Source organism: Sebastes fasciatus, chromosome 2 (assembly GCF_043250625.1).
Source record: "Sebastes fasciatus isolate fSebFas1 chromosome 2, fSebFas1.pri, whole genome shotgun sequence".
NCBI classification, from domain to species: domain Eukaryota; kingdom Metazoa; phylum Chordata; class Actinopteri; order Perciformes; family Sebastidae; genus Sebastes; species Sebastes fasciatus.
Window position 1 is genome coordinate 21,798,360 of NC_133796.1, and position 25,917 is coordinate 21,824,276.

The 25,917-nt window shown below is 41.5% G+C and overlaps 1 protein-coding gene across 1 annotated transcript in view; it reads right to left on the reverse strand.

The window, feature by feature from the left end:
• LOC141754826 (uncharacterized) overlaps nucleotides 1-24,053 on the reverse strand; it is a 39,415-nt gene extending 15,362 nt beyond the window's left edge. Inside the window, exons 1-2 of the mRNA XM_074614207.1 lie at nucleotides 23,876-24,053; nucleotides 18,634-18,709 (exon numbers count right to left, since the gene is read on the reverse strand). Of these exons, the coding sequence (XP_074470308.1) occupies nucleotides 18,634-18,709; nucleotides 23,876-23,897 (98 nt within the window). The 5' untranslated portion in view covers nucleotides 23,898-24,053. The remainder of the gene's footprint in view (nucleotides 1-18,633; nucleotides 18,710-23,875) is intronic.
• Nucleotides 24,054-25,917: the final 1,864 nt, after the last annotated feature.

Below are 25,917 nucleotides of genomic sequence, written 5' to 3' on the forward strand. Positions count from 1 at the left end.
GCACCTCCATTTTTAATGGTGTTAATGTCCTCTTCATTGTGTTCCATAATATAGCCATTGTTTTCACATCTGACCTGTTGCACAATTACTCACATGAGCAAATGCAGTCAGATTACAGAGACATTTGACAGTTGGTTGTTTATTGCTGAGCTTATATGTGCCTGTTGCTAACAATAAAGCTTCAGGTCAAGTTGAAATCTGCCGCTAAGTTCTTCTGACCTGTGAGCCCCAGCTCATCATATCACAGTATTATGTAAAAAAACAGAACAGTTGCCAAAAACAATGCAATGAAATAAAGGGAGAATCATCAGATCAGACCTCGCAGACTACACGCTTCTTTCCCTTTTTCTCGTCTGACTTTTTTTTCCAAACACATTAGCAAACTTGTTAAATCATGCTTTTTTGCTGTTAAGAAATAATTCTAGGATGAGACATATTCCCTCCTTTAAAGTGCTTAGAAATGAATCCATGCTTTTGTGTCTTCACGCTTAGATAACTGTAATTCTCTGTGTGCTTGCCTCAGCCAAGGAGCTGCAGCTCGCCTTCAGCTGGTTCAAAACACTGCAGCTCATCTTCTAACAAAGAGAAAGCACAGGGAGCACATTACTCCAACGTTGGCCTCTCTCCATTATCTACCAGTGGAGTTTAGAGTTAAATATAAAACTCTGGTAATTACCTATCAAGTAGTGCTACAGGGTGAAGTACCTGAGTGCATTTCTAGATTGTTTGAGGTTGTATCCAAGTACATGTAGCAACTTAAGGGAGACCATGCATTTGCTGTTTTTGTGCCTGAAATTTGAAATAGTTTACCTCTTATAAAAGTTCATCCAATTTAATGAACTCTAAAAAAACAAAAAACATCTGAAGACTCATTTTTATTCCTTCACTTTTTCAGAATGATGTATTTCCTATCAGGCTCATATTATTCCTGCATTTAATCTATTTCTTTCTATTCTTTTGTCCGTTACAAGCCTGCCTGTCTCGCTTTGTGCTTAATAGTTTTAATAGTAAAGCACTAAATACATCTTTATTCCCAACTTCTGAGCAAATAGTTCGAAATTCATTTTCTTTTGCTCAAATAGGAGCAACAGAAACCTGCATCCATGGACATAATACTCAGATCAAGGTCTAGTGCTGAAAGGTCAAGAGTGTGCAGAAAGCTTCCCCGTTTTTATTCGACAAACATAATGTAGTATGTCTCAAGGTCTATGTGACTGAAACATTAAACAATAAGCGAATGAAGATAGGTGTGCAGATGGTTTGACCTGTTTTGATTGCATTTCTTACTTGTGGCAATGTGCGGTTGCTTTGGTAATGTTTTTCATTTGGCAAACACAGATAAATAGGAAGCAGGTGGAGAGATTCTGATGGGTTGAAAAGTAGAAAGAGTCGGGAGGATTTGGTGTCAGGTCACGATTTGACCGAATAAGAGACAAAGACACTTGCTGGTTATGAGCCTTTCCATGTTCCCTCTAAGTTTCATTTCCCCTTAAAGTCCCAGCAGCGACTCCCAGAGCTCCATATCTTGTGATTGAAACGCAAAAGGTCAAAAAAGGTTGTTACATCAAAGTGAAGTGATGAAAATCCAGCTGATGAAACCATAGGACAGACCGTTAGACTGTAGAGTGGAAAATGTGTCGAGGGTAGCTAACAGTTACTCTTTTCCATGATTAGACCACAGTATGCTTTTATATAAGGTACAACTTTAACACACACCTGCTAGCCAATCAGGAGAGACAAGAAAAACAGTGGTGGTTTCAGCAAATGCTCAAAAACTACTATCTGTCGAATTAGGTTCAAATAGCCGTAGGAATGATGATTCTCATTTGTAAGGACCACAAAAAAAAAAGGTTAGTCCGTTCTCATTCCCAGGGCGTCAAATACCGAGGCTTTGTCATGGCCGTCGTCATGTGATACCGCCACACAAGGTACCCTTTAGCGCCGGTATGACACACACCAGGCTTTTTATTAACTACAATGTAAACCTATCCGCTTTAAACGCTCAGAGAAAGTGCTGCGGGAGTGTGGTGACGTAGTTTATAGAGCAAAAAGAGACACACAAGCAGGGGTGGGGGTGGATGGGTCCAACAAACAAAAGGCTTTCATCCAGGAGACCGCTGTTCATGTCCCGTGTGTTAAGTTTTACTTTCGCGTTACAATCAGCTGTTTGTTTGTGTCCTGTGTTCACAATGTTCAGGTAAATGTTCACTTTACAAACGTAGTAGTTTTTAGCCCGACCATGTTGTTTTTTCCTAAACCTAACTGAGTGGTTTTGATGCCGAAACATAAAGTGACAGCAAGGGGTGTGACACAGTAAAATAAAATAGTGTGACGCTGTTATAGAGCCACAATGTCGGCAGAGGAAGGAGGTCGGGGTGGATAGATGGGTCAAACGTTTCCTACCAGCAGTCGACATTGGATACTTTTAACCATAACTGCAATTGTTCCCTAATCTTAACCAAGTGGTTATTAACCATGACAATGATAGTCCCCCAAACTTAACAAAGTAGTCACTTTGTGATCTTTCCATTAAGTTGTTTTAGTGCCAAGACCTAACCAAACCTTAACCATAGCGTAGTCAGTAAAACTTGATGATTTGTAACAGATTTGGAAGGCAGTGACAATCAATGTCATCCTGTCAATAGTGGCATCAGATCAGAAAACGCTTGTTCTGGAGAGCATGGACAGACAAACAATGCATTTTGTTGTTTAATTTGAAAAAGCTGTTGAAACAGAAACAAGTATGGCCTTGGTGGTATAGAAAATGTGAAGTATTTTCACCAGAACCCAAAAACCCAGCTACAGACACAGGGTGCGTTTACTCGTCAACATGGCCCCCGTATCCAGAATCATATGAGAAAAACATAACAAAGCAGAACAATCGAGAGACAACACATTGAAATACAACCCACATCTACACAGAGAGACTGACAACAGCATGCAGTCAAGAAGAAATTAGATTACTGTGCGTAAAACTGTGCAGTGGGATTTTTCTTCTTGCCCGTCAAAAATGAGAATTTGTGTTCATGGATTGACAATTAGGGGAGAGACAGAGAGAGAGAGGGAAAGAGAAGAAAGATACCATGGGATGTTAGGGGTGAGTGTGATCAAGATGAGAGCAGAGGAGCTTTGATGGGGGAGGAGGGGAAGATGAAGGGAGTGCTGGCAGCTTCTTCTCTCTCTCAGACACTCTCCGAGGACAGACTGAGCTAATCTACTCCCTCTTTCCCTTTCATTTAATCACTGTCGCTGTTTCTCTCCATTTTACTCACATTCACTATTTCTTCCCCTGAGTCTTTCTTGTTTTCTGTAAAATGCACAAGTGATGCTTCAGATACGCCTACTTGCATTCGACACACACACGCATGTGCACATGGACACAGATGATTACAACAACAAAACTGTATTTTATTTCTGATTCATATCAGTTGTTATTTGTATGCCACATTAGCTGAATGCACTAGTTTGCTCTGGTTGGGGTTTTGTACACATGAAGACATATATTGTCAATTGGAGCTGCAACGATTAATCGATTAACTGTCAACTATTAAAATTAATCGCCAATTATTTTGATAATCAATTAATCGGTCCAAAGAAAAATCTATATTCTCTGATTGCAGCTTCTTAAATGTGAATATTTTCTGGTTTCTTTACTCCTCTATGACAGTAAACTGAATATCTTTGAGTTGTGGACAAAACAAGACATTTGAGGACGTCATCTTGGGCTTTGGGAAACACTGATTGACATTTTTCACCATTTTCTGACATTTTATAGACCAGACAACTAATCGATTAATCAAGAAAATAATCAAAAGACTAATCAACAATGAAAATAATGATTAGTTATTTATTCATTAGCCTTACTGTCAATCATATGCGTCAACTGTCAGAGACCTTTCCATCCAGTTTACACTGTGCCACTACACTACACTATCCCTTTAATATATCTGCTTCCATTGGAGGGATGCAAATCAATGAGCAAGCCTGATTTATGGCAATACTAGATTTAGAGGATTTTTGTAATGAAGTTCCTTGATTTTCCCATTTGACATTATTTGATATTCCCATCTGGTTATTTTATCTATAATATCAATATTGCAGTAGACGACTCAATCCATATTGCACGCACACACAGCAGCTTTTACAACTCGTCCTGAGGGAGAATTAACATTTGACAAAGAGCATTTTTATTATTCCCTGCGATCCTACTTAAACATGCAGCGATCTCACACTCTGCTGCTTTAATCAATGGCGTGTGCAGGACAGTAGCCGATCAATAACACATTACCATGTAATCTGCTCCTTGACATCCATTACTGCTTGGCCCGCTGGTCTGCATCATTTGGACGTACTGTATGTGCTGCAGGATGGTGATGCACGGCTACAGGCAGGAGCATGAGAGGTACTAGAATAATGGCAACTCCAGGAGCTCATAGATTTATATCCTACATGCATCAAGGCTAAATTATAGCCCGAGAGCAATTTATTCAGTGGGAGAAATAGAGGTTCATAGATAAGGGTTATATGTCAGATTGCACTCATCCTTCCTCACTTTAGTTTAAGTAGCCCTGAATGGCTGACAGCCCTTTAAGTTTGATTGCAGCCACATCGTCGGAGAGAGGAGCGGAAGAGCAGATAGAGAGGAGCTGGGGATTGCTGCTGCATCAATAAGGCATTGAACGGGAGCCAGTACTGGAGCATAACAGGCAGTACATATCAGACAAAAGACATGCACCAGGGAACAGGGGAGTCAATAAAGAGTGTCCCATAGGAGAACGATTTAATCTTTCTTTGGTCCATTTGTCCATCAGGATGCATCCCTCTTGTCCCCTCATAGGTGCACTCATCAGTGGTAAACTAACACTCAAATGGCAGGAGGAGGCAGAGCCAACATGCCAAAGCTCTCAAACAAGAGTGGATAAAGTGGAGAGGACAGGGAGAGCGAGAGAGGGTGGAGTGGAGCCATTGTTAAAGAGACAAGGAGGATGGGGACAGAGGGAGGGATGAGTCAGATTCCCCTACAGCTGTCGGGGTGTGGACATTCCTGACTGATGCAGCCAGCTTGTAGGATCAGCCGTGGCAGGGACGAGGCGGGTGCAGCGTGGTGTGGTCACTGTTTGATTCGCCAAAGAATGTCAGAGTTGGAAATAATGAGTGAGTCCCATGAATCAGCTGGTGTTTTTAGCATCATTACCAGCGAGCAGTGATGGAAAAGTGACTATTTGGAAAAACTAAGTCATGCGTCACGGTGTTTTCAAGTTTTTTCCCACAAGGGACAAGACAGTGTTGTTACAGTCTGTAACCATTAAACCTTAATGTCACCATATGCAGCAGGGCTTTGATCTCACGGCAACTGAAGAGGTTCAAAAACCTGAACAGAAGCTCTGCAACACCAAACACATAAAATAAACATAACAGTGAGAGGAAACAGGAGAGGAGAGGAGAGGAGAGGACCATGGACTGTCTAAACAAAAGATTAACATAATCTGCCTTTCAAATCAGCCGGTTTTACAGGTGTTTATTGTGATTAAAAGCCCAAAGAGCTTTTGTATTAATAACTCATTTAGCACTCTTGCAGGACAGGATATGAATTAATGAATAATACTGTACATGTTTTGTTGTCACAGTAAAAAACACTTCATATAATCCAGTCTGATCAGGTGCTACATTTGGCCTCTGTTTGATACGGAAATACAAAGCAAGTCTAAAAATAGAGCCAAAAAACTCCAACTTTAAATCACCAGAAGACATACAGTATAATCTGTGTGTGTGCGCTGTAGTGATTTCTGTAAACAGTATGTGGGTGTAGGTATGTCTGCACACCATAAATATGTGCATATGTAGATAAGTGTGGGTTTAGCTCGACGTGTACGTGCTGTAGAAACATGCACCCCTCAGTAGCCCCTCTAAGCCTCCTGGAGGCAGAGTGTTTGGAGTGGGAGAGTTCCAATTCTTCTGCATGACTTGAGACCATCTGCACACGACCCAACACGTAACAAAATGAGCAACGATGCTACTTCTTTTTTTTTTTTTTACCAACTTTGGAAAGTTCTTTTTGATTTAAAGCTTGTTGTTGGAGCTCATGAGGGAGTTAGAGTAAATTGGAAACCAGAGCTGGTTTACATGTCATCTGCCTGTTAGTGAGGCAGTGCGTGTACTTCTGAATATGTGTGGCTTCTCTCCAGGAGGGCCAACTGCTTTAGCTCGCTGCCATTCATCAAAAGCTCAGGGTCTCGCTGGGAGCAGTAATTGGATATTTCAGAGTTCAGGTTATTTAGTGCTAATTAGCAGCATTACACAGCAGTAAGGTGACAAGTGACATCCAGGGCGCTCGCTGAGACCCCTCCCCTCCACCCGTTACCCGTAGAGAGCTTGAGGAGCACAGATATCAAGACACTTCCTCTAACAGGGGCGACTATCCCCGTCGGAACCGACTTAGAGCGTTAGAAAGTTAAAAGGTTACCCGAGGCTGCCTGGAGTAATTAATCCTTTCAGCCTTTTCAACCCTGTCAAGCCCCTGCGTCGTTTCCGTGTCCTGAACTATGCTGTTGTCCTGAAATTATCGAAGAATTAAAAGCTAAAAGTCACATCAGCTCAACTGCATGAAGGGCAAAGCAGCGTGGTTACACCGAGCTAAAATTAACTTCTTTGCTCGCTGGAAAGGAAAGTAAAAAAGACGCTGTCACAAAAAAGCTCTGAGTGTGTGTAAGTGTGTGTGAGTAGCTGTGTCTATTCAGACTTTGTCATCCGGCCACAGAGCAAACAAATCCACTTCTCTCCTCGGACAGAGAGGATCTGAACATTTAGGGGATATCTAGGGCAAATAATGAGCTGCCATTCAGAAAGGCCCTCCGAAGAGCTGTCTGTGGTTTTAACTGTGATCGACATGACTGACATTTACAGAGTCAACCTCAGACTGCAGTCTGTGATCCTCACTGGACAAAACTTTAACCTCAGCTAACATTAGCTACGCAAAGTCAACAACCTCCCTGCATCTGCCTCACTTTTGTCAAGATAGAGATTGAAAGAGGTAGAGAAATCCAAAGTGAAGGGATGTGTTAAAAGAGGGAGACAAGTATACGACTCGTACGTGTTTAAAGCTCGAACAAAAACTAAGTGGGCATGTACTGCAGAAAAGGAGCCATTAGTAGAAGTTTAAGGAGATCCAATGGTAATGCAGCAGAACTAAATGCTCGCGTACAGTAAACAGGATATAATAGAAAATGGTTATTATATGATGATAATGTGTACACATTTAGCAATATGAGCAGCAAGACAACACATATTTGTCTACCATCAGATCATTTTTCATTCTGTTTCTATCCCTTTATTATCTCTGAGTGTAGCTATTAGGTCATTATGGGCAATCAATGATCAGGACTGGTTGATGGCAATATTGTATTTTTATGCAATTTTTGCATCAATGTGATTTAGCATTGCACTCCTATCACTTTCACGTTACAATCAGCTGTTCGTTCATGACCTGTGTTCACAACATTCAGTTTCATTTTCACTTCACAAACCTAGTAGTTTTAAGCCCAACCATGTTTTTTCCTAAACTTAACTAAGTGGTTTTGTTGCCTAAAACTAAAGTAACGTCAAGGCCAACTATAGTGGTTTTGAAGCCAAAAATAAAGTGACGACAAGTGGTTAGAATGTGTTGCATTATCGGATTCATGATGCATATTTAAAAACAAAAGTCAAAATTTATGCAGCAGAACCAGAGATATTGTCTTTTTTATTCAACGCATTTTTCTTCCTTTTCAAACCCAGATGCAGACTAGTTACCTACAATAATATCATGATAAAAATGTACATATATCGTGATAGAAGATTTCATCTTTATCACCCACCTCCACAGTATGTTATAGTAATGGTTGAGGTTAGAGTAAAGGGAATAGATATCTTTTTAAGGCAGACATTTTTGGCTCATCATAGCAGGAAAATCACAGGTGTTATTCATAACTCATAACTCGTGGCTCAACACAAGCGCCGCTCTATTCAAGTATCCAAGTAAGCCATGGCAGTGTGTCAGTGAGCCAGCATTCACAACAAACCTTTTTCACAGCCGACATTTTGGCTTTTCATAGCAGGAAAAGCACATTGATAATATTAATATCGACTGCATTTCATTTAGGCGAGCTAAAGGTCCAGGGTGCTGCTGGCTTCCTGTGACATTTGATGGAACAAACCTGTGCTTTTCCTGCTACGACAAGTCAAAATGTCTGCTGTGAAAAAAGATCTATAAATTTAGTCAGCAGGGGAAGGTCTACGAAATGATAAAACACCAGGACGTGAGCGTGGTATTTGAAGGGCATTTGTCAGTAGGTATCACAGGTTAGACTGAAAGAATAAATGGAGTGTACAGTAAAGCTGCAGGAGGTGACTTTGAGGTGTGAGTGAGTGTGTGTGCATGTGTGTGTGTGTGTGTCCCTCATGAAGGCCAAAGGTCAAAAAAAGGTCTGGCTTGTTTTTGCTGCTGAAGCATTCATTAGCATAAGTTGGTGCTTGTGCACTGTGGCGGTTGAAGACATGGCCACAACAGGGTGTCCACTTAATGATCTGTCTTTAAATCAGCATCTGTCTTTGTATCGTGGCAGTTGATTCTGCAGAGTTGCTGGTTTCAACCTCCTATGGGATGTTTTTTTTTTTTTTGCCAAACACCGTGAAAGAAACCATTTATATAAAATTCACTAAAAGCTTATATATGCAAGTTTCTAGAGAGTGAGTATTTGGTATTGTGAGTGCATACATGCGCGTATCCTGAGGGTCACTGGGGTCACCGATATTCTGTAGTACCCCTTGAGACATGCAGCCACTTGTACTCACACACTCACACTTTTACACACTCTGCTAACCCCCATTACCCCTCTGTGCTGACAGAGAGCTTTTCCAGTCCAGGCCGAGAAAAGGCTCTCCTGCTGCCTCCCAATCGCTGACATGCTCAAAGACACCCCCTCCCCTGCTCACTCTTTTTCACTTTCACTCCCTCAGTCTCTCATTTCTCCCCTCGCCAGAGCCGGCCCGACCCATTAAGCGATATAAGCAGTTGCTTAGCGCCTCCTGGTCTCTTTTTTAATGAAATAAAAATCAAACTTGGCACAAACTGACAACATTTTGTGCCATTTTTGCCAACAAATAGTGACAAAACTATAAGCTCAGAGACACGCGAAATGGACAACTTAGGTAGGCTAAGTAAGTAATTCACTCTCCCCCACAAACAAGCACTCCCAGGATTCTGTGGTGAAGCATAAAATCACATTTTGTGGTTGTATTAGATAAATATAATAATAATAATTAAACAAAATGAATGAACAAGAATGAAAGTCAACACGTATCTTCATAAGCTATTCTTTGACAGCTTGTTTAATAAATTACATTTGGAGGTTGGTAATTCTTTTCACATTGCAACAGCCATATGTTATGTTCTTATACTGTACGTTCCTGCATGGTGGATGTTTCAACCAGTTTGGAATTTACTGTGTCCCTACAAATAATTATATTTAGAAGTTCCTCATAAGAAGTCAATAACACAAATGCACTTTAAACCCTAATATAAGGTCACTTTAATACTTTAATAATAATCAATTAAAAATATACATTTGATTAAAATAAGACGTGCCTATAGTATTCCAAACTAGTGCTCCGAACTAACTGCTGATTTATTGTTTTGGTTACTGTTACTAAAATGTTTACGAGGTACCGGTAAAAATGTGCATCACATCTTTTAGATCGTGTCATATCCTTTCTACATTTGGATATCTCAGACATGAAGACAGGTGAGATGAGAACATAACACTAAAATATGCATCAAACTTTAATCAGATCGAGCAAAAGGCTCTGAGAAGGACCATTCATAGAGTTAGGGGGTATTCACTGTAAACTTTAAGATATTATGCTGCTAATAGGTCTCACTTTAGTCTTGCTACATGCTTATTTCTACATTATGTGTGCTTAAACTAATATTTACAATACACAAATTGGTTCAGTGCCATGTGAAGTAGCAACATATTACAATGAGGGGGGCCCCCAAACCAAATCCTGCTTAGGACCCCAAAAAGTGTAGGTCCGGCCCTGCCCACCAACCTGCTCTCTGTGTCATTCTGTAGCTCTCTCTGTCATCAAAATGAACTCTGAGTTAGTTTTCTGCGCGTTCTGGTCGTGCTGTGTAAAGTTGCTGTCAGCTTCAATCTGGTGACCCGAGCAGCGGGAAAAAACACTCCACAACCCTCAAGAAACATAAATGGGAACTCTGACCACTACACAGTAATAACAGCACACTGCCGTCTCCAAAAGTTGCCAAATATCAGCAGACAGCTCATAACTTTATGAGTACGCAAGTTCATTGTGCTTAGGAAGCTGTGGCATGTGCGTGAAGGTCCTGTATGCTCCTGGACTGGATTTTCTAAGTGTTTTTTCAGAGATACTATGTGGTGAAAGTCACTTTTGAACAATTGTTTATATGGTTTTATTTTTCACTGGGCCTGGAGAGGCAGGTTGCTCCCCTAAGCTGACTGACCGTCTAAATGCGAGCCAGTATTGATTGTCCTTCCTCTGGCCTTTCACACAGCCTTGCTGAGGACACATTAAATGTGTTATAAGCCATTAAGGGCTCCAGGCCTCAAATCTCACCTGTCTGACTTAAAATATATTGACATACTGTGCTCTGGCAAACTTTTTTATTTTTTGATGTAGCCTCTAGGTGTGTACCGATGCCTGAGCAGTGTGTGTTTGTTTATGTGTTTGTGTCTATGCACAGTATACCCTCTCCGTACTGTGCTGAACACTGGGGAGCATGTGTCAGTGTATGGTTGTGTTGGGTACACGCAGAGACATTGAATCTGTGTGTGAGTCTGTGTGCGTGTGGTGTGTGTGTGTGTGTGTGTGTGCGCAGGGAGCAGGCTCGTCCTCTTGCTGCCCCGGGGGCTCAGAGCCCATTTCCTGTTGTGCAGTGTGATAAGTTTCCCTGTCAGATCCTCCCAGCACCACTATATTTCTGATAAGCTCCACTGCTAGTTTTCCCGACCTCTGGCACTGAGATCAATTTGAGATTGATTCAGAATGCCCTGCTGGGCCGAGCTGGAAGATCAATTTGAGATGGATTGTTCACGCCAGGGGGCCAATGACACGCAGTTCAGTGCTCACTTGCTTTCCCTCCTTTGCTTTCTTCACCCCTCACTCTCCCTGACTGTTGTTATTTCTTTCTCTCTCCACATTTTTCTCTCCTATCTACTCCTCTCTCTTTCAGTTGTTTCACACTGTACTGTTGTTGCTCTGTATTACACCCTGCGTGTCTTTTGCATCGATCCTTATTCATGCCTCCTTCTCTGCCTTGCTCCCGCCTGCCTCCCTTACTTTTCTCCTCGCAGCGTCGAGTAGGCAGCAGGGATAGAGATGACTTCATTAGCAGGGGGACCAACCCTGTAGACTGATAAGCCTGCAGGACAGGAGAGATAAGTCATCTGGCTTGGTAACACAGCTACAAAATATATGGATAGAAACCAACACACACACCCACAGACACCCACAGACACCCACTGAAACGGCTAGAAAAGTATTTTCATTTCCTCAGTTATGCGATCATGGTCATTCTTGCCATCATGCCCCCAGCTATTGGTGTCACCACAACTGACTCATGACCTTTCTCCACAGAGCATCATGTCACATGGCATCAAGCCTACATATCGCTCTCTTCATCCCCCTCTCTCTTTATCCACCCGTCTTCTATCTTCAGTTGTTCTCTGCTGTCTCAAAAGCTGTGGCAGTGGCCCTGAAACCAGCAGATGCACTCTCCTCCCTTCTCTGTACTGACTGACCTTTTCCCCAGCAGTACATCCACCTCTGACTGCACTGACCTTTACCTACAGTACACCCCTCCCCCACCCTCATCATCTCTCCCAGGAATGGACTGCAGACAGCACATCGTCTGTGCATCCACGCAGAGAGAAATCCAACAAAGAACAGAAGGAAAAGCTGGACAGAAAAATGAAAATGTCAATGACAATGTAAAATGCTGAAGTGGAAGGGGAAGGTACAGAGAGCTTGCTTTAGCTATACACTTTCTTGCCAATGTTGGTCACTCACTCTCAGGGATGGTGTGTGAGGATGCTGGGTTCGGTATGCTTCAAACAAACTAGTGCCTACCAAGTGTCGTCCCAGTGCATTTAAAGACAAGTGTTGTATAGTTGTTCCAAATGACTACACTTGAAGGCGCAGTGAGATGCGATTAATTGTACAAATGGAGATAAGAGCACTAGAGCTGCAACAATTAATCAATGAATCGATTAGTTGTCAACTATTAATCACTAACTATTTTAATAATGGATTAATCAGTTTCTTATATTCCTGTATGTCAGTAAATAGAATATCTTTGAGTTGTGGACAAAACATTTGAGGTTGTCATCTTGGGCTTTGGGAAAAACAGATTTTTCATAATTTTCTGACATTTTATAGACCAAATAACTAATGTATTAATCAATAAAATAATCAACAGATTTATTGACAATGAAATTAATCAATAGATGCAGCCCTAAAGGGCACATACTGACCGACAGTCTCTTCAAAGGCACTCGGTTGTACTCACAAAAACAGAAATAAGTAGTTGTAATAAAAAACAGAGCTTAACAGAGAAGTTTAAATCATGCCTACTTTCTCACCTCCACACAGTCGCTGTGTAAAGTGGATGCGCTGATCGGATTGTCAGTTTCGGAAATGTTAGAAAGGTCTGTGTGGGGTAAATTTATAGATTTATGTGACACAACACACAGAATCTTGCAATATTGAGCTGGGAGTGAGCCAGGGTCTTAAACATGCACCAAGCGACAGATTTCATGCTTGTTCTACAGTCAGTCGCTGACCTGATTGGTCGCGTAGTGTCTGACGTAGCCAGGACTCTGGCCGTTGCTACTCCCAAAGAAAACACTGACACACTGGCCTAGATCTCTCTTCATTTAACTTCATTTCACCGAGGTGCAGACACAAGCAGAGCGGTCTTGCTATTTGTGAAGAAAATGGTGAGAAATTCATGACTGTGAACTGGAGTGCTTTTCAATATACAACAACTGAACAACCCAAACCAATGTCATGCAGTAGTAAGTGATTTTTTGGTGTTTTTTTTTTTGCTGCAATGACTTCTAGCCAAGTCGGCACACACAGGACAGCTACTTTTATGTCTTGTAAAGAAATGAATGTGTTAGCCTGCAGGATGGTTATCGTACCCTTCACAGTCACACAGCCCCCCGTCATGAGCTCACATAGACTCCTGCATGGACCAGGAGCAACCTGTGCACAGTTCATCATCATAACCCAATATCCACTCTGGGAAAAGGGTCGAGGGTAGATCGAGCACTATGTTGCATCTATTTTACATATTTTTATTCATGTGTTTTCACAAGCAACAACATGCTATTTTTTCCCATTAATACATAAATATGAGTTATTATCTGCCAGTCTGTGGCCCTGCTCATTATGCAACCCCCTCTTTTTAAATAACTAGTGCGGTGTTGCTTGGCCCTCTGTAGACTCCCGGTATTGCTGCTTGCAACGTTGCCGGGGGATCATGCCCGTTCATAGCGCGTGGCCGTTCGTAGTGGGCTGATTGCTTGGACCCAAGGAAGTGCTGCTTGCAACAGTGTCGAGTGACTCCGGGGAAGTGAAGAAGAGTTTGTTTGTCACGTATCCAGCATCCAGCATCCAGCATCCAGCATCCAGCATCCAGCAGCAAAACTGAAATGCACTCAATGAGCCCCGGTCTGCCCGCTGCAGACGACATGCTCGTCTGCAGAGCCCTGAAGCCCCGCCCCCGCTGCTGAACAGAGCACCATTTGCTTGTTTACTCAAGGTTTATTGATATTGAACATGTCCAAATTGCACCAAATTCGATAAAGCATTCCATGGGGTCCCCAGCAATATACCCACCAATTGTGAAGTAGATCGGATGATTGGTTATAGATATGCAAGGAACATATGGAAAGACAGACGGACAGAAAGACGGACAGAGATTCCTCGCTTAGTTAGATATTTATAACTGTCATGTTTTAAAGAGATGATCAGGATGTTGAGCATACCGATTTAGCTGTGGGTGGCTGTCATAACAGCTGGCACTCAGCTGTGTTGTAATAATCAGAGTGATGTCACAGAAACATGTACAGCAGAAATATGTCTTTTCATAATAACGGGTGCACTTCAACATTGCTTTCTTAACTGCAGATTGCCTCCATTTGCCCTTTGCTTTTCACTGCTTGTGGTGGTTTTACAGATATCAGCCAGCCGAGCCTCAGGCGAGATTAACATACACAATCTGACGAAATAAGTGTTGCATGGGAACAAATGAGACTTAAAATACACTCAGTAAAAAAAGCTGCTGTAGCTTTACTGATCCATCTATTAATGCTGCACCTAAAAAACCCGTAAAGGACAATTCAGGTTTATTACAACCTCTGTCTTCATTACCTTCGCCAAAGAGTTTATGTTTTCGTTTTTTGTTTGTCTGTTTGTCGGCAGGATTACGGAAAAACTACTGGCCTGATTTTCATTTAATTTGATGGATGAGTGTAGTGGGTTTGGAGCAGCTCGATCTTGGTTTTCATAGTTTTTGTCATGTTATCGTAACATCACACTCACCAGATGTAGCATGTAACGAGCAGAAACTGTATGACACGGAAGTTTATTTTGAAAAGAAACTATGCATGTAACGATTGGAAAGTGACACGCCGTCCCTGACATGTCCAAAACTGACGCTAGAGGGGTACCTAGAGCGTCATATAAGCGTAGGGCCACTAACCAAGCAATCGGTGTTTGACGAGTTGGGAGTGAGAACATGCTGCTCCTGCCCCCGTTAGTCTCTTTGAGAGATGAGCCCGCTGCATCGTTTCCATCCCAACTTAAACTCCTCTATGACCAGCCCAATTGATAATTAAAACAGATGAGAGAATATTAAAAGAGCGAAGCGCGTGGAGAAAGCAGACAAAAATACCAGAGACCAGATGCTCAGTACGCTCTGCCACTTGATGTTCAAGCCAGTACCCTCTCCACTGAGATGCAAAATGGAGCAGATAATAAAATGAGCAGTGTAATGACCTGAACACAGGACGGACATTTCTACAGAGAAAGCGACGACCGCACAACTAAGGATCAGTGCTAGATGACTGCAGAGAAACAACAGGGCCTTTACTGTAATATTGCTTGGTCTTTTTTACAACATTAACAGGAAGGAGAGACACAAAAACTGCTTAATACAGCAGCCTTTTGTCCTGGTTAACCCATAAAGCTATTAAAATCATTAGATAATGGTATACACACACACACACACACACACACACACACACACACACACACACACACACACACACACACACACACACACACACACACACACACACACACACACACACACACACACACACACAAACAAACAAACAAACACACACCCCTCTGGGGCCCTTCCTCTGGCACCTGATCCTCCTTATACAGGCCACACAGTACAGTGAGCTTTTGTAGTAGTGCACTGGAGCACACAGAGGCCCCGGCTGCAGCAGCAGCAGCATCTGGGTTGCGAAACGATTGCTACCCTTTCTACCCCATCCCTCCTTCCACAGCTGGGACTCGCCAAGCTAGAGGGGAACTGTGACAGTCAGAAAGCACGGACGATAAATGATGACAAAACCCTGATGTTGTCAGGGTCGCTCTGGAGCAGATGGCCGGGGGGGAGACATATGTGAGAGGAAGAAGAGGAAAAAAAATGTGCCAGCTATCATGGGACAAGAAATGACTTAGACTACATTAACACATAAAATAAAAGCTTTTATGAGTTTAACTGGAGGTGAAAATGTAAATTTTTGAGCTAAATAATCCAACTTTCTTGCAATAATATAATGCTGGAAACCTGCATGGTGTTTGTTGAACAGATTACATTGCTTTAGCGTCTTAGACATGAGTTGGAAAGTTTGTTCCTAAAGTAATCTAGGCCACAGGCAGTAGTGTTTGTTGGCCAGCTCTGTGAGAACAGTGGGAGGAGGCTGCCAGCACCACCAAGAAGGATTATTGGAGTCTGGACAGAGAGATTTTTGGTGGCTGTCTCGCCATGATTTACATTTGTGACTTTAGCTGTATGTATTCTGGGAAATGATCATGTAGATTGGCTTGTCTTAAAATGTATTTCTCTCTTCCCTAAAACTCAAAAACTATAAAGTGCTGTGCAGTGAAAGACACTTAAACACATTTAGATGCTGCCTTCCAATGAAAATGAAACCACTGTAATCACTTTTTATGTTTGCAGTTTCACATCATATGCACATGAATCTTTTTAGCCATGCTAACGGCATAGCACTAGGGATGGCCAGAAATCACGTAACTCGCAAGCTCGCAACTGTGTGGGCACATCTCTGAAAAGTGGCTGTTGTAAACTCAGCTCTGAAACAACAGTCTGCAATATGAGTGCAAATTTGCATACGAAAATTTTCTAAATGAAGATACGCCCTTTCGAAACACAAGTTTCACAAAACTTTTTTTTGCCAACATATGCACACTAGTTTTCAACATAAACAGGACTTTTAACCAGGAGACCGGTGTTTGAGACCGGTGTGTTGTTTTGTAAGTTATGTTTGTGATGTGTTTTTTAGTGACATTTGTGACATTTTTTCCGTAGTCATGGTACGTTGTTTCAGGCCCAACCATGACGTTTTTCCTAAACCTATCTAAGTAGTTTTGTTTCCTCAACCTAACTGCGGACGCCACCGTAGTTTTGTTGTGTGGCGTACAAATGCCACGTGAAAAAGCTAAAATGCGTGCTCAGGACACGCAGAATGTTTGTATAATGTCATGCTATTCATACGCCTTCCGCTGAGACCGGGTTGAAAAATGCATTGGAGAAACACTGTAAAAAAAAAAAAGTGCTGCTGTTGTGAAGAAGGAAAACTCAAATACAAAATAATGTTTGACATTTTTTTCAGCCTGTCAAAGCATTATGCAAGCCTTCAAAACTTAGTTTCAGTCTTGCAAAAAACCTTTTTATTAGATTTCAACCTTTCAAACACTGAGTTTCAACCTTTCTAAGCTTATTTTTTTCAGTTTTGAAATATGACATTATATCCAAACCATAAAGTTCAGCCTCACAAAGCCGCTAACATGGCTGTGGACTATTAGTCTTGTTCTTTTCTCTGTGTGTGTACAGACTGGACAGGTTCTCAGCTTGGGGATGTGTCCATAAACCTGAAATGGCCACAGAGAGCCAACTTTAAGTCCATGTCATCTCAGGCTGTATCAGGGCTGCTACCTCAGGTGTGTTCCACTTGTGGTTAGTCATTGCGTGCGTGTGTGTGTGTGTGTGTGTGTGTGTGGGATGACTAACCTCATTAATGCATGGCCACACGCTGTTGAATAACTACATGGTGGAATGGGCACACAACGTTTGGGGGTTTAAGGTTTAGGCAGAGAAGGTCAGAAAGAGTGGAGGAGGGAGCACACACAGGCAGAGAGCTGGATTAACTGTTATGAAGGACATGCTGGGGACATAATATATAATGTCCCATACTGCAGTATGTATATCTCTAAATACTGTATGCTATGAGGGAGCCAGCACAGGAACAGTAAATGGAGCTGCAAGGAATGAAAAAATATCAGTATTTATAGTGGAGCTGGAAACATATGTGGAGTCCCAGTTATGCAGAATAATAATGAGATTTGCTGATTTGGCTCGGGACAAACAAGTTGGCATCAATATTATTACATCTGTTAGTATGCATTTCCTATTCTTGTTTGTATTCCTAACCTATTTTGCATTCTGGTGTCCTAGGGTGGGTGTCCTGCAAAGTATTTCAATATCATTTATTATGTTTACCCCAGTTGCTTTAATGTGAGTCTCTCCTCTCACTATCTCCGTTGTCAGCAAAAAGCCGTGTGTGCCTGTATTGGTGCAGCTATTCGCAGCAATTTCATTATTTATTTTTTTACATCTGTGAAAGTGGAACTAAAAGTAAGTTTTCAGGAACGGTTCAGGAACAGGAATGGTGTCTCCCCTCTCTTTTCTGATTATGTGATGTTTTCTAAGGGCCTTGCTTATTGGTTCCACATCCACTGCTATATGAAGGCTGATATATGGACCTCCAGAGGACATGTAGGAGAAAATGCACTGTCAGAGTCAGTGGGGTAAGAGCTCAAACTTCACACCAACAGAGCACTTTGTGTGGTTTACGCTCATTAGAAGAGCTCAAGCCTGCAAAGCTGCAGCCAGAGAGACACAGTTCAAGGAGAGAGTTGGGGGTAAGAGTAATGAAGGCCTACACACTGTTGTCTCTCGCACTGCCCTCCACTCCCTCCGCCAGTTATCTAAGCCCACAGTTAATGTTAGTGTAGCTCCACGGCGCCGTATTGAACCGCCAGCAATAAACAGTAATCAGCTCCAGTCATATGTGTGCACTACATCAACAGAGAGATTAAAACATTGACGGATGGAGACAACACCTCTGGCTAAAATCAATACACAGCTGGTATGAAGCTAATAACGAATAATGCTGCATTGATTGCAACGCTGAGGTGCAGCCATTGAGTTACAGATAAAGGGTTGCAGCAAATAATACAGCGCATGATTATCTCAGAGTGTGTGGGGGGAGTGTATGTATGGGGGGTTATACTCACCCATAAGTGGTGTTGCTGGCCCTCTTACTCGCTGCCCTGGAGCGGCTGGACTTCAAATCTCCACTCATGCTCATGTCTGCATGGAAGAGCAACCAATTAACTCTTTGTACTGACACAGTAAAGAGCATCATAACACAACACAGCAGGGGTACATGGGGGGCCATGGTCATGTTCATCCTACATCAGAGTTTATTCTTTATTTGAGCCAAATGAACCTCAACTGTTGTAGTTGATGTCATCATTTGACACGATAATGACTAAAGGGCTGACTCACACCGACAGTGGCCTGTTTTTCACATCCATCTATCATCCATCACTCTCTGTTGATTGCTTCTGCCACTCCGAGCCAGCTGTCCACCTCCATTTTTGTCTCCCGTCTGCAAGCGTACATCAGAAACCTGGTGCAGCTTTAGACTCGTATCAAAAGCCAAACCTTGTCTCTCTGTCTTCGTAAGTGTCTCCTGCAAACACCTCTGCAGACATTGTTCCAAAGGGCCAATTAACCACAAGCCATCTTGATTACAGGATATGCCAACATCTCACTGTTCGTGTTGGTCGTGGCTCAGCAGTGATTTACCAAAGGTGAGCGTAAAAGAGTGGAAAAGAAGTGAAAAGAGGAGGAGAGGAGAGGGGGCCGGTCTGACATGGACAGATGGGTGGTGAATGGAGTGTGACTGGGCCAGCTGCACATACACTCACACAGCGTGACTGTCAAATGGCTGGAAGCTACAATTAATTAAGTATGGGCTTGAATGTGTGAAAAGAAATTTAGACACGTGTATGTGCCTCTACCTCCCGCAGCAGAGATAATTTCCTGACAGTTTTAGTCAAACAGTGACCTGCTGGATGGCGTCTCTGTAGCCAACTCTGCTGGTGAGGAGCTGGCCGCTGCTGCAGAAACCATTAACTATTATTTGCCTGAGCCGTGCATGCATGCAAACTACCACTGTGTTGTTGATATGAGGAATATAGACACAAATTTAAAGACATGTTTTAAATGCCTCAAAACGCATTAAACTGGCAATATTAAGGGAATAAAACTGGCATTATATATAGATATGTGAAACATATGATAAATATGTTTTTTTAATATAATGCCCAAACAAGTAGGAGCATTAATTGTTAATTTCACTCAGGTAAAACGATTATTTCAACTATTTCAGAAAGTTGCACTGAAGCCTCAAAGACACAATTTACTCTAAGGGTTATCATATTATTACAAATATTACTGTAAACTCACTCTAATAACTAGTTTCACATCATGTAACCCAACTCTACTGGATAGGCCATACTTTTCATGCACCAATATTTTTAAATAACAGTGACTATCTTTCTCCACTACAAGGTGACAAAAGAGAAGAATGACGTGTATCAGAAACACATCTATAAAAACATACTGGACAGCTCCTCGTGTACACAGATTGGGGCTAAAGTGATTGTAGGGCAGAAGGCAACAAAACTGAGTTTAATAATGTGTTTGCTGAGCAACATGGCGACTGTATGATTGACTGCATGAAGAAGCCATTACACAGGAAGAGGGGAGGATGCTGCTGAGCACAGTTGTCTCGCTCTACGGGAGCAAAACCTCAGGAGGTAATCAGGCTGCTATTTGGTAAACAAAATCCTGTGTGCTACAATTAGCTTCTCCAGTGCAGACTACACACACACACACAGTCATATTTACATCTCATTACATTGACTAACATTTTTTTTTCGAGACTCACCCTAACCCTAACCATAACCGCTACTTGCATAAATTAACTATATATTATATTATATTGTAAATTGCTATTTTCCGTTTTGAGGTTTGTGTTCCAGTTAATTTGCACAGAAAAAAGTTTATGAATGAAATAAATTAGAATGATGCCACACAAAAAGTATAACTTCTTCTATGAAGACATATTTTTAAATATTACAACTGTGTTTTACTATATTGTCCTTCATTATCTGTTTATACACCAGCTTCCACTTATGGATGCCCAAAGGAGGAATTATAGTTATTTACAAATACATTATAAACATCTGTTTACAATTTCTAAACAAAAAATGTATTAAGTAAAGGATAATGTACAGCGAGCAATGCCAGACGCCGACGCCAGAGTCTGACATCATAACTGTGCCCATAGCAACGGTCTGCTATAAAGAAATAGCAGAACGCCGTGATTAACCAATCAGAATCGAGTATCCAACACAGGCGTATAATAAATGTTTCTATAACATGCCAAATAGGAGGCGTTTCTCATCTGTGCCTTTTATCATTCTTTTAATATAATCCTTTGTTTTGTTTTTTCCTTATTAGAGTTTTGGTTGTAGGTGAAATGTTAAAAAAGGGAGGAAAACATTTGACTCTAACATAAATAAATCATTAAATATGAATGATCATTGAAACAGCAACGTACAACTGATAGCCCGAGTATAGTATATTATATGAAGAAGTGATTCGTGATTTTTGAAGGATTATTTTGCCATGCCAGTGGCATGTTTTGCCAACACTGATGTTGGGATACATCAAAGATAATTACTGTTCATGATATTACATATCATTGATTACCTGTATGATAATTGTATCATTATCATGGGCAGCGTGTCATAATAACATTGTATGAGGAGCCATTATTCTCACTACAGAACAGCTAAATCAGGGACAAGCCCAAGAGACTCTAGTACAGTTCATACAGAACTCAAACAGTAATCTCATGGACAGCACGTTTGTAAAATAGGAGCAAAGGGCACCAGAGGACACATCAAGGTCACACATGATCAGCCATAATGAGTTAGAAAGCCTCAGCCTCTGCCACGGTCTACAGTCTGCCACTGTGCTAGTATCAACGGATGGCAGGCTGAATGCCAGACTGTCGCTTCATACCAAGCCAAAGTGAGAGCCGGCTTAATCACACTACCTGGAAAGAAAATAACACAGTAACAACGTGGAAAAGCTTTTCTTATTCTAAATTATTCTGCATCTCCAGCAGAGGCAGGAGATTAGATGGCCTTTGAAGACCTCAGTCAGTCTGTCAGTCAGCCAGCATCCACCCTGCTGAAGTGTTCTTGAATTCTCCACCAGCTGCTCTATGTGAACCTGTGCTTTCACCTACGCTGAGAAGAAAAGAACTTCTCTGTCAGGGTCGAATATTAATAATTTGATTTAATTACTAGTACTTGGTGACTCATGTACGTGACCGTAAAACTCAAGAACGAAACATAGAGACAGCCGTGAACTCTGCCGAAACACGTGAATTTAGGGAATTCACACACAGCACAGATTTTATGTTCACAGATCCTTTTGGCAAGCAGCCTCATCTTCTGTGCAAACATGTGCACACACATGCTACCGCTACTGCCATTTTCCCCAAGTTTCATTCTTGCCGTTAAGAAAAAAGCCAACATAATTTGCCGTGAAACCTGTACTGACACACACACACACATCATTTTGAATTTTTTTAAGTCACTGATGTGTGGGAGATGGGATAATAACACAATCAGATAAAAACATCACTCAATTTTCTGCCTTCTCTCATCAATTTCTTTCTTCCTGATTTTTTCAATTTTTCGCATCCCTAATTTTTTATATATTTTTCAGCTAATCTCTAAATCACACAACTGATTTCAGAGCAGAACACAAATGTACAAGCCGAGGACTGACACAGCATCATTTAAATCTAAGAAAAAAACAATCTTTTGTAACCACACATCTTTCTTTTCTCAAACTTTCCACCCAAAAAGACAGAAATAACGAAGCAATTATGACTAACGCCTTTGCAACAATCATTTAAACTAGGGCAACTGGGAATGCAAAATTGCTTTCACTTTAACACGCTTTGGTTGATTCAAGAAACTATTTCATACTGTGGTGAAAAATGAAGCTGCAGTCAGATATGTTTCAGTTCTTTTCTGTTTTGTATTGTATATTTCTCTTTATTACCACCACTTCTTCAATATAATTGGTAAAGATAATGCTCAAAACTATATTTCATTGTCTTTGCAGAACAAAGTTGTCAAGATAAAACTTGAATTTGTGTGCTCTGTTGTCACACTTTCTATTTGCATCCTGCTGTGCGTTTCGCTGATGTTTAAAACATTTATAGATCAGAAAAGAGGCCATTCTTTGCTTATTCCCAGTTTATTAATCAGGCCACAGTCTGGCACCCTACATATGAAGAGAAGCTAATTTGTCAAATGTGGATGTCAAAGCGCAGCGTGCCTGCTTCTTGCTGGCAGGCTCCGCTCTCTGTCATGCTGCATCCTCTCCATTTCTTGCACTGCAAATGACCTCAGGTCAGACTTAGAGCCAAGCAGCAAGCATGAAGCTTTAGTTTCCACTCTCAGGGCTAAATGCAGAGTAATCACTGTCAACATAAACAATGGATTATAACCCTCACAGATAAATAAAGCGAAACAGAAGATAGGGAAGGTTGATTATGAATAGATTGCATGTTGAGAGAGGTGATGGTGGGAGGCAAAAATAAATTGGATCTATACAACACGGCAACAACAAAGGAGGTGAATGGAGGCTCTTGCATTACAGTGACTTAACTGTACGGGACCCTGAAATGATCCCACATCACGATAAACCACAGAGAGACACTTTCACTGTCATAGTCTTTCAGCCTATTGAACTCTTTACTGAAGACTTTCCCAACAGACATGTAGCTTTGTGAGTAGAGTGCTGTTTGTGAACTAGTGTGGAAGTTATGAGGAGATGTAGCAGCTCAGGAATCATTCACAAAAGAGATGCACTGTTCATTGAACAGCTGGAAAATAAAGCATGCTGAAATCCATCACCAGGTATAATGAAACTGTTGATGTTTCTGTTTCACAAGCCTTTGTGCCCAGAGAACAAGTGCTGACCTTGCCAATGTAAGTGACTGTAGGTTGAGTTGATCATATGTACCTGCATAGTTTTGGTGAAGTTGTCAGAAACACCTCTTAATGCATCTCAGTGTTTACATCATAACCTTAAACATCCTGCAGATCCTTTGAAAAACCACCATCTGATTGGATCAATGTGATGGTATACGGAGGGAAAACAGCAATGAAGCAAAAGTGAAAAGGAAGCTTGGATTCAGACTAAAAGCAGGCTGATTCTACGGACAGAAAGGCTTGTAGAAGATGGGAGGGTAATGCAAAAATTGGGAGGCACAGTGGAAAATATTGTCTTTCAGAAACACAGTGCTGCATGCAAACATCCACTAATACCATGCATAAACACACACACATAGGGATAAACCTCCAGTATACTCACATCTTGGGCTGAACAGGGTCATATCAGGGAAGCAAAATAACCAGGAAACTGAGAGGAGAGAGGCTAGCCGAGGATTTCTCTCTTGCAACTCTCTCTTTTTACGTCCTCCTCACTCTTGCTGTGTGTGTGTGTATGTGTGTGCTGCCGTGTGGCTTACTGCTGTGATACTACTGAGTCAGGGACAAACCAGCTAGAGAAGCACCAATGGGATGTACCAAATGTTTTCCTATGGCAGGGGTGGATAGGGGTGCACTGGGCTGTTCCATTAGCAGGACAACTGGCAGTAGGATTGAATGTGCAGCTGGTTTCCCCTCAGCAACAGGAGCTTGGCTGGAGCTCAGGGTTTACAGACTCCAGCCAGGCGAGGAGGAAGCTGCCGGAGTGTGTGTGTGCGCGTGTGTGTGTGTGTGTGTGTGTGTATATCTCAATACATATGTCAAGGAGCAGGAACCTGACAACACAGATGTGCACTTCACACTGACATTATATCTTAACTATACAATCATACAAGCAAACTAAATGATGTACATACTCACAAAGGGATTCTGTGAGACTTCACTTTGTTTTAAGAGGATCATTTATGTATTAATTAATGATTATTTAAAAGAGAGGCATTTGTGGAATAATACACACACTGGACACGCACACACATGTCCTGTGTGATTAGAACCAGCCCGTTCTCATTCGCAGAGCGTCAAATACCGACTCTGTCACGGCCATCTGCGTTCGATACTGCCGCACAAGGCACCCTTTAGCGGAGGTGGATGGGCCCAACAAACACAAGGGTGACCGTTGTTTGTGTCATTATATTTCACTTTGACTTTCACTTTGCAATCAGCTGTGTGTTCGTGTCGCATGTTCACAACGTCAAGTCACATTTTCACTGTACAAACGTAGTAGTTTGAAGCCCAACCATGTTGTTTTTTTCTAAACCCAGCTACTGTAAGTGGTTTTGTTGCCTAATCCTAAACAAATGTTTTTGTTTAATTCACAAGATTAAGCATGTGTTTACTGCAATCAAAAAGTGAGACCGAGGGGTCTGACAAAGCGTAAGTGTGTGACGAATTGGGATGAGAACGTGTTGGTAAAACAGGAAAAAATGGGATTAACGACGAGTACAACAATATCTGTTTCACTACAGCATATTTGCTGAACTAATAAGAACTCATAAATTGAAAATGCTCAGACAAACAGTAACTTAATCTCCACTATAAACCTCCACTATATTGTGAGCTATGTAAACAAACTGAATCTTTTAATAAATCTCCAGCAGTATCATTATTGTTACATATCACAACCATCACAGAGGTCTTGATTATAATTAATACCACATCTGAAAACACACCCAGCTAAATCACTTTTAACATATTGCGAACTGTGCATGCTGTCTAACCGTTGCTCCATTTTTTGTTGTGCGGTAGTTGGAGAGAGAATACACCTGAGGGTATTTAATCTTCTTGGCTCCCGAGGAGAGGCTTTCATGTGGGTTTAATTAGCTTCTTTAACAACCAACACAGAGTAAGAGTGGCTGTAAGACAAACTTTAATCTTGGTCAAATGATTATTACCTCTTTTCACACTACACTTAACCCAGGCACAATTGCATTATTAAACGGTTAACCCTTGGATAACTGCGCTCTCAGTCGTGTGACAAGAAGATGAATTAGCTCTGGGCCGTCGATCTATAAGGTACAATAGCACAGAGTTAGAAATATATAATGTGAAGAGTTGTGTTTCTGTTTTATTATAAAATACGACGACCTTTGTGATCTTAATGCTGATGGGTACAATTGGATTTTTTCTATGTGTAAACTAAGCTACCATGTGAATAAATGACATACTGTATCATAATATTTGAACCCAGATTAACATAAAGCCATATTCGTATAATGAAAACATGGCATGTTTACATAAATAGACTAGAATGGCACTCGTAGAGCGCAGACCTCCCCCCTCTCGCCGTTCAGCTTGCGCCATCATCCACATGTGTTTTTGTTTATGTTGAGATGAGCTGTATGTCGCTCAATCCATCTAACTAAAGGA